This window comes from Thunnus thynnus, chromosome 5, assembly GCF_963924715.1.
Source record: "Thunnus thynnus chromosome 5, fThuThy2.1, whole genome shotgun sequence".
Taxonomy (NCBI): Eukaryota; Metazoa; Chordata; class Actinopteri; order Scombriformes; family Scombridae; genus Thunnus; species Thunnus thynnus.
Genome location: NC_089521.1, coordinates 7,279,336 through 7,293,506, shown reverse-complemented (window position 1 = coordinate 7,293,506; position 14,171 = coordinate 7,279,336). Strand labels below are relative to the sequence as shown.

At 38.7% G+C, this 14,171-nt stretch overlaps 1 protein-coding gene across 2 annotated transcripts; it reads right to left on the bottom strand.

Moving 5' to 3' along the window:
• Window positions 1-7,335: 7,335 nt before the first annotated feature.
• On the bottom strand, window positions 7,336-13,490 carry LOC137182603 (uncharacterized). 2 transcript variants are annotated; one of them, XM_067588931.1, is made up of 5 exons: window positions 13,391-13,490; window positions 13,163-13,284; window positions 12,990-13,045; window positions 7,562-10,361; window positions 7,336-7,412 (listed from the first exon to the last, which is right to left on the bottom strand). In XM_067588931.1, the coding sequence occupies exons 2-4, from the start codon at window positions 13,186-13,188 to the stop codon at window positions 8,323-8,325; spliced, it is 2,121 nt and encodes a 706-aa protein (XP_067445032.1). In that variant the 5' UTR covers window positions 13,189-13,284; window positions 13,391-13,490; the 3' UTR covers window positions 7,336-7,412; window positions 7,562-8,322. The 2 variants fall into 2 exon arrangements, with proteins under 2 accessions (XP_067445032.1, XP_067445031.1); XM_067588930.1 differs by having other exon boundaries at window positions 13,163-13,481.
• Window positions 13,491-14,171: the final 681 nt, after the last annotated feature.

The following is a 14,171-nucleotide window of genomic DNA, read 5'->3' as shown; positions in this document are numbered from 1 at the left end:
GCCATGTAAGGGTGGTTCACTGAACAGTCAAACAAGACTCCTCATTAAAGGAACTATTAAGTCTGACATGGACAATTACACATTGCAGGGTCAACCAAAATCAGTTTTGGGCTGTGCTGGCCCAGGAAATAAAGAATTATTTATAAAATGTTGTGAAATGTCCTTCTGAAGATTCAATGCTTTCTATTTCAAGAATGTAAATTCAATACTTCTGAATTAAACAAAATTGCAGAGTAGTATCATAGTATCATAGTCTAAGTATTGTTACCTTAAATTTGTTATCAACCTCCACTTCTTACATGTTTGTCATTTGTTGTTTAGTTCTATTGAGTTTGGATCAGTGAGCACGAAGGTGTGTTTTGTTTCTGGTACTTTTGTTACAAAATCACAATTATTAATGATTAATCTCTTGAAGCGACCTTTAGTTAGAATGTAAGTTGTAAACAGCATCATTAAACACAGAAACTAACCTTTGAGGAGACCTTAACAGAGACAACACAAGGTCATCAGTGTCTGAATGTTAAAGAAATATGTTAGAAGTTGAGCTGAAATTAAATTTTATCTTTATATTAGCGAGAGGTGGGGTACACCCTGGATAGGTCACTAGTCAATCACAGGGCTAACATGTACTGTATAGAGACAGACAACCATTCACATCTACAGGCAATTTAGAGTCACCAATTAACCAATTAACTTGTTTTTGGTCTGTGGGAGAATGCTGGAGTACCCAAAGAAAACCCACCCTGCATGGTGGTGCAGTGGTTAGCATGGTTGCCTCACAGCAAAATTGACCACTCAAATGATCCAAACTGAAGCCACAGAAAATAAATGATCTAAGAGCCCAATATGATCTACCCACTTTAGAATATACATTTTTTCAAAAGCTCTCAAAAGCTTATGTGTTTTATCTTTAAATGTAACCCTCATTATTCTTGAAATGAGAAAATATTCACTTACAATACTTAACATCTGTGTATAATAGAATGTTAGTTTCTTTCATGTTCTTTGTATATATACTCGTTCACACCTCACATCAACTGTGTTCATTTTTCTATGTGTTGAAGCAGCAAAGCCAGCAGAGGCCAAGCAATCAGCCCATTCCAAACAGGCATGTTTTGAACGGGCACTGCACTAATTCATTACAAAGTGAGAAAGTTCTGTTACTTTGTGCACTTTAGTTGAGGAAAGCAGGAAAAACAATTTTTACTCTCAAGTGTAAATAGTTTATTACTCTCAGAATTTATAATCATGGAATACTCAGATGGTCTTCTCTCTGATCAAAATTAAAACAATGTTGAGAAATAAAGATTTGAGTCTTACTGTGGCTGTTAGCAGTATAGCAAAAACTGGCATGAGGGGTAAGCTGAGAGTTTCTGGTTGGTACAAGACAAAGTTTTGAGTAACTGTAATTTGGAAGTTAACAGAAATAAAAACTCAAAACCTCAAAGCCTAAACTTAAGAACTACGTTAAATTGCCTAACCCAAACTTTTATTGAAGTTTCTGGACCCCACCTCTGTATAATGTCAGACAAAATCAACACTGACTGCAGGATCTGCTGATGACTCATCAGGTGTGAGTGATCATAAAAGTAACGATGGGTGGGAATCATTGCTAGGCTAACTAGTTTCCTCTTTTCGAGTGGAAGCTAGTTAGATCAGAATTGAGTTTACTGAATTAAAAAAATTCAGTGGTGATTAAATTTCACATTTAGGGATTCAGTTGTATATATGATTAAAATCTTTATTGCCTTTATTTGATTCCGTAGGAAAACAATCCCAAAGGCTTGAAGCCTAGACACTGTTTCCACATACATGTTGAAAAGTGGAAAAATGGAAAAATATTCATAATAGCTGTTGTTTTTTATGCTATTAGTCTCATGTTGTATCAATTCTGTGATTGGTGGTTTTATGATGTGTGCTACTGGTGTTATGGTTGTGTCCTTGTTGCCCATGTTGTTGCTCTGTGCTATTTCTTAATTTATAGTGGAATTGTGGTGTGGAGTCTTGATCTTGATCTTGACTTCTAGGCAAATTAAACAACTACCACGCTAACACCACATATATTTTGTAAATAGACCAACACCAGCCTAATATGTAAGCCCAGTCTATCACATAAGCAGATACATAGCCTACTGTATATCACACTAATAGTATAGAAGAATAGTGTATTTTAAATCAAGTGAGGCTACAGTCTCAAGGGTCTTCACAACACTTGCATCATTAAACAGTCAGTATATTTGATGTTCACAAACTTTGACCAGCCAACTGCAATTGTACAGTACAGTTATACAGTGTCCTTGACAACATGAAAGCTGTAACTTCTATTGAAAAGTGAAGGCTGATTACTCTGAACTGCTTCTTCAGTTTTCAGACATTGTTAAATGATTAAACTGGTCTATGACCGCTGCAGCTGTGTGAGTCCTTGAGCTTGAGATTTAAGAACTGAATATCAAGTAGCGTGAAAACATCTTCCTTTGACCAGAAATCAAACCCAGACCAGAAATAGGACAGAGAACATGTTATCCTTTAACAGCTGCTCTCATGTTTTCCTTAGTTCTCTGTTATAGCGATTCTCTGAGTTGTAAGCTATTACGGTTTATGCAAATCCATCTAGGATCACTGCTGTGTCCCGGACCTTTCATGTTCAGCTAAAATGTAATAATGGTGATGGCTAACGCTTTGCTTAAAGCAATACAAGCTGCTCAATTGCCCAAGACCTCAGTTTACATAGTCGTTTACAACAATGCTTAACTAACACACACACACACACAGTGTCCTACAAAATGTACAAAATAGAATGTACAGGGACAGGCCAAGGTCACTGCAAGAGTAATGCTACTCTTTTCAGTGAGTTATTTATTTTTTAAAAAGTGCCCCAAACATACTATATTTGTAGATGCAACCATTATTATGAATGTAATGTAAGGCTGCAGTGAGTAATGAGTAGTGAATTACCTAAAACAATTGCTATGCCTATACAGATGGGTGACAAATTAAGGGAAAATCTAACACAAAGTCTCTTAGTAAGGTGTTGAGCCACCATCAACCTCCACTTGGGTTAAGACTTGGTAAATGTGAAGGCCATAGCAGATGACTCACATCATTTTCATCAAGTCATTCAGTGAGCCCCTGTGTCCTGTGTGGCGATGTCTGTATTCAAAATATATCTCCACACATTATTTATGGTTTTATCTTAAAACCTGCATTAATTGATTTTTGGTCCCTTTGGGACAACAGTGTAACTGCAACGTTGACATGCCATATTAACTTTAGCTGCTAAATGCTTAAGAAACCTTTACGCACATTCTGGGCTAACCAGTCTTTACAGCTGTTAGACGCCTTAAAGCACCGTAAAGTATTTAAAGGAATAGCCTGACATTTGGGTAAATACACTTATTAGTGTAATATAGTAAAATGAGAAGATCTTAAACCATTCTCATATCTATACTGTAAATATAAGGCTACAGCCAGCAGCCTGTTAGCTTAGTTCTGTCCAAAGGTAACAAAAATCGACCTAGCGCCTCTAAAGCTCACTAATTAACATGTAATATCTCATATGTTGACAAGAGACCAGTTCAGGAAGTTGCTGTGCCCGGCCATGACATATCTCAGCACAAAAATTCCCTGTCAAACCACAAACTGTGATTTTTACACATGTGTTTTTGTACAGATTAAACCGAGGTAACCAGCCAAGATAGCTGATTCCCCCTGTGTCCAGTCTTTGTTCTAAGCTAAGCATACCATCTCCTCCAGGACACCATGCAGGCTCATCCGTGGGTCAGGGCTGGAGGGCAGCAGAGTTCTTAATGAGTCTTCTTTTCACTGGCTCCTCGAGGACCCTCAATCCCCTCTGCTGCTCTCACAATCTTCATTCTCTGTTGAATCTAAAGAGGTGGAGAGAGATAGAAAAATGAGGGATCAGGTCAGTCAGAGCCCAGCTGAGGTTCTGAGTCCTTTACATTGAGGAAGGACATGATCTCTTTGGTCAGCCCCAGGAGCCATTTGTAAGATCTCTGCAGGGCATTTTACAGGAACTGGCAAGCTAGTATGGATGCAAGTACCTCAAAACTGTGTTTAAGAGCAGTACTTAACCAACTGTTAGTTGGGTTTGAGAAGATTCAGGCATGCTCAAATGTGAATTTATTCTCTACTTGGGGTTGTTTGGGTCAAGAAATGTACACATGCTGCCCTGTTTGACTGTGTTTGTGGAACATCTTAATGTAAGTCTGTTTCAGGCTTTCAAAACTTGAGTGTCAACTTTGTATATAATACATACATGTTGTTACAAATTCAAACCTGGAAAACCAACAATAATTAAGTAAGGATCATTTAAATTGATTAATTTCTTCAATTGAAAAGGCAAAAAGGCTTACTCTGAATGATTCACAGAATAGTTGGTTTTCTAGGTATCAGCTACAGTTCAACTACACATGATCAGGGTTGAAGATTCTGCAAGTTTTCAGTCCAAACACAAAGCTTAGAAGCTCAATTCCCCAACAGAACTCAATTGTTTTACTGTATGATTTCAATGAAAATCTGTCGACCACTGATCAACACAGTCACAGAGCAGGGCTGCAACAGATGTTTTCAACCTAATGCTGTTGAACAAATGATGGAAATCATCAGTCCTTCCACATTGGCATAAATGATACATTAGTAAAGAAAAAAGAACAATTAATTCACTGTTCTGTAGCCCAGTGCCTGGCATCACCAAAGAGAGGGAGTTTCACAGCATACCAGTATATATCACATTCACAAACGAATATGTACTATTCACACAATATTTCTAAACAAAAAAAGCACATTATCAGTATCTACTATATGCAATGCAATTGTTACTACATGTATTCATTTACTGTCCACCCCCATCTATATTAATCAAAAGTCCTATGAAATGTAATTACTACTGTATGCATTTCTTCTCAAAACAGAACATCAGAAAGAGACATTAAACATTGGGATCTTAAGTGTAAATTAAAGGACTTTTAGGCAGTTTGATTTGATTGGATGGGCAGAAAGAAAGATTTTTATCAAATTTGTGATGACTCTACTGGTTGGACTTTTTGATGTCACCTCTGAGGATACACTGTTTCCCAGGACGGAGCAATTTTCCAGGAAGTTCAACTGCCCATTTTATGGGATCTTTTTGTGTACCTTAAAGGTGCAGTGTGTAGGATTTAGTGGCATCTAGCGGTGAGGTTGCAGATTGCAAGAAACTAAAGCCAAGTCTGTTCATCCAGTTCCAGTTCATCCAAGATAAAGAAGGAAAAAATATTATTATCCCTATTGGCACAACTTCCAATTGTGGAGGTTTAAGATGTCCCGTACTGGCTCTTGCCTCCACCACAATACAATGGAAGTGCATGGAAGACTGTTTTTCATGCTTAACCAAGTTAAGCATTGTAAACAGAGTTGTCCTTGCATTTATTGTTTCAGCTGATGTAGGTCTGTTTCCCCTGGTGCATACATCCACTCATTTTATTTCACGAATATTGATTTCATGCTCATTTTCAATTATGAGTTGAGTAATAACACATGATGATCACATTGTATATGACAGCTTTTTCCATCTTGAAACACTAAGCTTTTTAACAGACTAGTGAATGCCAACTACACAAGTCAAGTGGTTATTAAAGAAATCTGTAAGAAGAATAATCTGTAGAAATTTTAGTCTTTAGGTGCAATATGCTACAATGACAGTTACTCATATAACACCACCCTCCACAAAACTCTGAGGTACTGATTAACAAATATCGAAACCATAACAGCTGTTTTGTATTGGAGATATAATTTTTAAAAATCAGAAAAGAATCAGCTGTTCTTCAAGGAACTCTGCACAGATACCAGGACCTGAGAAGGTGCGCAATAGTGTGGCACCAAATTGACTTCATGTTTCCTGTCAATATCCATCAAAAAGAAAATAAGCAGCCAGACTTTTACATAACCAGACTCGTTATGTACAGTTAGTTCACAGAAGTGACATTGCCGAAGGTAACCTCAACAAACAAGAAATGACACCAATCCAACCGACATGTAGTTGAATCCTTTGAAGTGATCACACCTCTCTCATGAGACCGCCTCTAACAGCAGGCAGCCTTTGATCAGTGATTCTTTTGAACATGCACCCTCACTGTTTGCAAGATGCTGCCAAGTTATGCTGCACACAGTGGCATGACTGTAATCCTTTGTGTATCAAGAGCAAGTTTTGACAGATGCCACTTTATTTAATTCAAATGAAATAAATTTATTCATTATTTGATACATGGATGCTGATAAAATCTAAGGATTTTACCCAGGCATGACTGAAGCTTGAGATACTGTTTGTGATGTAATGGAAAAGACATTTGTTTCAGGGCTGTACAAAGTAAATGTAGAGTGTTAAAAGTCTTGAATAGTTCAACATTTTGGGAAATACACTATTCACTTTCTTGCACAGAGTTAGATGAGGAGATTGATACCACTTTTGTGTCAGTACATTAAATATGAAACTAAGCCAGGAGATGTTTAGCTCAGCATAAAGAGTGGAAGCAGAGAGAAACAGCTAGCCTGGGGCCTGTTTCAATGTGCAAGCAATGTGCAAACACCGCTTACACACAGATCGCAAATGGCACTAGTGCCCCCTTTCACAAATGTTTGTCACTCACAAATTGCTGATGAATTTGTGTGTCCCACAATCCTCTTGCATGCTCATGTATGGGTTTCTAAGTACAATGTTTCTTTTGATTACTTAAACATGTCAAATTTTACATGAGAAGAAATTGTATCATGCTGCAAGCTTGCATATTGCAAATTTGGTGAAATGGGCACAAGGCTCTGTCTGGAATACAAAAATTTGCCTTCACCTCTTAAATTCAATTTTTTATTTATAGATATAGATAAAATCAAAGAGTAAAACCGAAGAGCAAAAGTTGACAGGTGATTTGCCCAGAGGTTACAGTCTCGATTAGGCACAATGACTTCTTGACATCACTTTGAGTTTGCCAGACAACCAGTGGCGACTCCAAGAAGTTACCGCACCCAGCCAAGAAGTAGTCTCTCACATAAAAATGATTTTTGTGCAGATGAAAACAAGATATGACATGTTAAATCAGTGAACTTTAGAGAGGAGGCAGCTTTTTTTCCCTTTTGAACCAGCCAGGCCAGCTTTCCCCCTGCTTCAGCTCTTAATGCTATGCTAACCCTATCACCTGCTGGTTTAAGCCTAGTATTTAGTGCAATGACATGGGCATGGTATCTATCTTCTCAGATCTTCAAAGTGTATTGCCCAAAATTTTGAAAAATCTCTTTAAACAACCTGACAGATGTAGAGCAAAGATTTAAAGAATCAAGAAAGGATAGAGCTTGGACACTTTAATGGAAACAGGTGTGCTGTAGATTAACCTCCATGTACTGCTCCAGAACAGACTGTATGCCTATGAAGAGAAAAAAAAGTTTCACATTAAATGAGTTCAGCACCATGTGATGGTACTCTATCACTGTACCCAAGTAAGCCAGAGTGGTGAGTGTATTAAATATCTACACATTAAACATTAAAGTAGGTCTGAAGAGTATAATAACCCACCTTTGCTTCATTTCCCTGAGACAGTCTGCTTTTCCCAGAGGGTATCAACAGTTGCTGTGCATGGAGACATCATTTCATTCTTTTACCCCACTGACTTCATAGATACTCAAGAGCTTGGCTTGTACCCACAGTAATGCACATCCTGGGTCATCAATAGTCTTGGGCTAACACTAAGCTTGTATCCCTATCTGTGCTCTCCACTGATAGTCATCTGCTTTGACCAGAAGATTGGTTTCCTTACTGTCTTGTAACCAGGCAGGAAAGACTGAAGTGGTTTTCCATCATTTTGCAGTGTGCTGGTTATTATAAAAGAGAAGAAGACAAATCCTTGGATGAACCTGGGCCTCTTCATTGGCAGGTTTTCCCCATCAGAACAAATTGACCGTTGCTGAGGAGGTCCCATTAGGTTAAATGCTGATGGGTGGATTGCACTGCTAAATCAGTGGGATGAACTACAGAGAATGTGGGTTTACTACAGTTGTACCCTGTTGAGATTTGGAGGGATGATTTCACAGATGCCACCTGGAACAGCAATGTAGTTCAATTGTGGTTTCTATATTTTGAAATCAGGTACAGATGAAAATGGACAACTGAGGTCAATTCAAAGAACTAGTCTTAACACTGTTTGAGTGTAACAGATAGCATTAGGTCCATGTGTACCAGTTGCACAGCAGGAGTGTGCTCAGTGTGAGCCTGACTTCCCAAAAGGTTTTCCGTGTTGTGTCACTTGACCTGAAGATGTACTGTCAAAAGAATTTTGACTAATGATTGAGGCCATATATATTAGGGTAATGTATTCTATTGACAGAGGCAGGATAGTTGGCCAGCACACTCTGGTCACTTGTAGGTTGCATTTGACCAATGGGATATTGTCCATAACTAGGACCAAATGTATGTGACACAAATTGGGTGGTTGATTCTGTCACTTGTTGTTGGTCAAAGTTTGTTGGAACAAAGACAGCATTTGGTTGTTGAGGATTAGATGCATGTTGCTCTCCTACACAGTCCTTACTGGGAGTTTCAAAAGGTATGTCATGTCTCTCAGTGCCTGTCTGTTCATGTTCAAATCCAGTGATTTGATGTTGGCTCAATGAAATGAGAGACTGAGGTTCCATAGACAAGGGACTGGGATTTCTAACAGGTGGTGCTGCTATGTTCTGTCTAGTCCATTTACCAGAGTAAGGATCATAGTGTGTTGGAGTAGCAAAGTAGTTTTTCTGTCCATCAGCTCCATCTGTTTTGTCTTCCATATTAATCAAAAGTTTTGTGTAATTGGGTTTTCTATCATGTTGCCATCTGCCAGTCGACTGGCCAGGAAGTCTTACTTGGGTTTGATACTCAGTCGACAGGTCCTGGAAATTCGATGAATGGTTAAAAGCAGTCAGATGATCAGGCAACAGAGTTTGTCCACTCTGACTCTTGCTGTACTGATAAGGAGATGAGGAAGAGAAGTCCATTTGCCCTATCACCACATTACCTTTTCTATCATAATTAGTGGTGATGGCAACTTCCCTGTTGGGATAACCAAATGATGGAAGTTCAAATTGTGATAAAGGAATAGTGGGAGATTCAGGGTGTGATACGGTCTCTTCATTCTGTCCATACCCAAAGGATGGCTTAAATTGGCCATAGCTATACTGTTCAGAAGCAAAGGTAAATTGGGAACCAGTTGGCTGCCCAGTTTGACCTTGACCGTAGTTGTTGCCATTGAGTTTAAGCTGACCACCGCTGTAATGTCCACTTGGAGCTCTTTCATATTGGGATGGAGACAATGAAGGGTTTACTTGGCCATTGTAGTAACCGCTGTGAACATTTTCAGATTGTAGAGGATAGTTTGGGGATGGCTGAGATGAAGCTGGGTGGTTTGTTAAATCTGGCTTTGGAAATACCTGACTCTGTTCTGTGGGGATTTCATCCTGGCTGCTTTGCTCAGTAGGAGTTGCATGCTGGCTCACATGCACAGTGGAAAAGGTAGTCAGCTTTTTAGACTGGTGTTCCCTTTCTTGCTGTACAGTACCAGAATTGAAAAATCCATTTTGGGCTGAACTTGATTGCAATGTTGCTGGCTCCATGTTACTGGTCTGAACAAAACCAACACTTCCTTGTCTTTGGAGATTTTCAGAATAACCAACATTACTGCTGGCAGGTTTTGTAGATGGAGTAGGAGATGGAATAGGAAATGAAAAGCTGAGTTGAAAACTTGGCTTGGAGACGTCATGGGCATTTTTTCCACCATTTGGGTTATCTGTGGAACCTTTGTCTGAAAACCCATCTGAACCAGAAGGGCTGTTGAAACTGCTCTGGATCTGAACACTGCTTGGCCTGTACAATTGTGAATAGCTTGCATCATCACTCCCACCACTGTTCAAAGCAGAGCCTTTATTGATTGAACTAGTGTCTTTGTTTTGGTGCGGGAAGTTGGCAAAAGGAACCTTTAGACTGAATTCAAAGCTTCTAGGCTTGGACTGCAGGTAGTTTCTCTGAGGTGGGGGCTGGGATGGGGACATTTCCTGTGTCCATTCAGTGGCAACATCAGGCTGTGTTAGATATGGGCTCTGAGTTTGGTGATACAGACCAGGTTGATTTTGTATCTGGGCACGGCTATGGGCACTTAAAGAACTTTCCTGGGGCTTTTGCCTGGTTATGATCTGAACCTGACCATGGGCGTTGGATTGTAGGTTTCTGTGGGGCTGCCTCAGAGCCTGGATGTACTGGAGAGGGCGACGGATCCCATAGCCATATCCCTCTTGCGGTGTCTCCCTTACAATCTGCCATGCTTCAGGATACATGGAACTTCTGGCTATGAGAGAACATAGTTTACATGTCAAAAATATTGTATGATGTGAAATTGATCGGGGGATAATTGATTAATTTAACCAATGCAGTTATGCTCCTGTTTTGCAAAGAACAATTTATGTCTTTAAAAAAAAAAAGTATAACATAGTATATAAACAAGTTATATGCAAAATATTCATATTCATTAAACTTAAAATAAGAACACAAATGGAATGAAGTATCTAAACCTGCAGTAGCTGATTTTTCACCACTTGGAGGCAGTACAAACAAGCAGGGGCATTTGGTCCATTAAGGGCGCTGGGGCACCACCCCTAATGCAATTCCAATATCGAAATACATATTTTAATGAAAAATTGTTGTGTATGTGTGTAAATTTCAGTTGTTACTCTCACATAAGTCATACATAAATTACAGAAAAGTGCAATGCTTAATGAAAATCACTGCCTACAATCTTTGTGTGCCAAAGGGCGTACTTTTCTGCCCGATGGTGGTATATGTGTGTAATATGTTTGGCTTTTCCTGGTGGCCCCTGACTGGTTGAAACCACATGCTGAAAATACCTGAATCTGGGGTGGAAAATTGTAGGCCCAAGAAATGTTGCCAGATTTGGCAATTTTCCGCCCAATTGTTGTTTCCTTTTTAGATTAAATTTACCCCCTGAAGGCAGGCAAAATGTTTATTGATTCTTGTAATACTGAGGTGATAATTGTAAAGTTGCTAAGTGGCCACCAAAAGATACTTTTTTAAAACTTTTAAAAACTGCTAGCCTAGCCACTAGACACCAGCAGCTTGCTCTCTTCTACATTGCACAGAGCATGCTCACGGCCAAAATACAGAGCTACCTAGGGTCATAGCCCCATCTAGTGGAAAAGTCACACCATGCCGCTGAAAACAAGCTGTCAACACAGCATTGACTATCACCTTTTAACTTTGTATGGCAAACTTGTTAAACAGTTGCTTTTTTACTCATCCAGCAAATACAGACAACACACATACTCATTTGCAGTTGTGTTTCTGTCCACCTGATCAATGTAAGTGCAATATTCACTTTTGTTTAGCTGTGTTTTAGTCTCCAACTCGAGGAAAATATCTGTCTCGTTAGCTGCTGAATGCTCCATTATGTTCAGTAGGTAGCTGCTAACTGTGCGTGTTATCATTTGGTGCTGGGTTGGTAGTGTACAGTGAATTTATCAGTGCTTCATTACTGAAAACAGCTGCCTGCTGCAGCTGGAAATTGGGTTAATGAAAACAGTGAGGCTGAACCATAACTAATGTTGTGGGTTGTAAAACCAAAACTGAGTTGAAAGATGCTAAAAAAGTGTCTTAGAAAGGAGGAACTGCAAAATGGAGGGATATTTTTGTAAAGAAGATCTGTTTCATAAAACTAACTTAGAGTTGATGTGAGCAGACTAAGCCAAAAGTGGTTTATTTCATGACTTTGAAACACAGACGTGGGACATCAAGCACTGATCACACAATGGTATAATTATTCAGCTGTATAAGATGCAACATATTTAACTTTGAAGTATCAAAGGAAATTAAAGTTCTATCAGTTTGGTTTACTTGTTTGTACAAGTAAAATCACAACCTCCACATGTTAAAAATACTGTTCAAATACCTTCAGATTGACCTCATATTTTGTTTATTGGCTTTATTCTAAATTGCAGTGCATTTAAAAACATGCCAGCTGGAATGAGAGTGTGCATATACATAACACTGACAAATATGAGCTTTGATTATTAAATTCACACAAGTGCAACCCATGGAAAAATGTTATTTGTTGAATGTGAACAGCAAACTGACTTATGGTCACAGTGCGGTAGTAAAGAGAATATTGGATTTAACTCCGTTTCAGTCTGGTTGATTGATTGTGACATTGGTTCAGCCTGAGGAGAAGCTAAGCATGAAAACTACCTTGACCTGAAGGTTAGTCTTGAGGTGTAGGTTTCCATGGTAACCTAGGCGACACTTATTTAAACCTCCTTTATGAACATAATTTCCTGAGAATAAGGCTGGTTCAACTGGAAATCTTTCATTTCATTGAATCTAGTTGGGAGATTTTTTTTTTTTTAAAGTCCTTGCATTGTAAATTAGTTCTAAGGTGCTTTCACTACCATTTCCTATTTTCTAAAAGCATGTAGAATATTTAATTGGAGATTATTGTAGACCTACTTGGACACAGGCTTACGCCAACTTGAAATGGCGCATGGCATGAGACTCCCTGCTTGTTATGGAGTATTTCACTCACTGTTAATACGCTTTGTTATAAGGCTGGCTGAGTGGACCAAGAATCAGCAACTGTTCAAAATCAGTAATATGGGAGAAGGGTTGCAACTAACAATTATTTTCATTAATGATTAACCTGCAATTTTTTTACTCAATTAATTGTTTGGTCTATAAAATGTCAGAAAATAATGAAAAATGACAATTTGCCAGAATCAAAAGGTGATGTTTTGTCTGACCAACAGTTCAAACCACCCAAATATTTAGTTCACTTTTGTGTATGACAAAGAGTCATTTTTAGCATTTTTGCTTTACAAAAACACTAAAACAATCAATTATCAAAATAGTGGCATGTTAGTTTTCTGTAGATCAACTAATCATTGCAGCTCAATGTGTGAGTCAGACATACCTCTTGGAAAAGCTGAAGAGTAGTTCACCTCACTCAAGAAGCAGATCAGTAATATACTGTGCAGAAATTGCAAATACAACATCTAATATCAAACATTTATTAAAAACAAATATTTACATTAAAAGTGACTTAAAACTTAAGGCATCTCATAAAAACTGATTCGATTGTGTTACCTTGTAATTTGGAACCCAGTAGCCATGACTGCTGCTGCAGCACTCACTCACTGTCTATCCTGACAAATCATCCAGTTACTGGAGCTGAGCTGGACTGAGCATGTGGAGCTGCCCTGTCAGACCTGGATCCACAAGAGCCAAACTCTCAGAGGCAGATGCTCTCTAAAATCTACAAGTAAACACACATGTTGGACTTGCAAAACAGATTTAAGCTTCAGAAGGACTCACGTGTGTGTGATATGCTGTTGTACAACTTATAAAAAAGCCAACAAGTTTGTTTTCAGTTTGTCTTTCCAACTCCCAGGAAGCTGTCAGGTGTTATCAATCTTGCATTCTTAATGAGCAGTTGAGCTGAGGCAGCCAGAAACACTGCACATACACACAAACACACACACACACACACACACTGCATCACACAGGTGTGATCACTTGATGTGATTGCCCTGGCCGAGAGTGCTTATCTATCCCCTGGAGAGGATGTGATCAGTGTGAATAAATGTAATTCCAGGAATTGAATGTTCCAGTGAAGTGCTGCATTATAATGGACATTTTTCTGTTCAACTGCCTCATCTTAAATTGGAGCCCCCTTACTTATGCATGTTGTTAAAATTAAGATTGTGAGCACGTTCAGTTTTTCATAGAAAATTCAGTGAAAACAGAAATGCTGTTGAGCTGCACAGCACATGCACTACTTATCTCAAACAGCTTCTCAAACACTGCATCTAACTTCTGTCCAAAAATTTCTGCCACAGCAGATCCACACTGTCACTCCTATACAAAGATCTATACAAAATACTGTAGGCTGCAACATAAAATAATATAAGACAGGTTCTATTTTCCCCTGGCAGAGCTATTCTGTTGTTAAAAAAAATTAAATTGCTTTACTATAGGCTTATAGCAGCCAAAGTATGTACTGTGCAGCTGTAACAATAAAACAGATAATTGAAATAAACCAACAAAAACTGTTAATACACTTAAAGCAGAGGACACAGGCTTGTATGGTCACTTT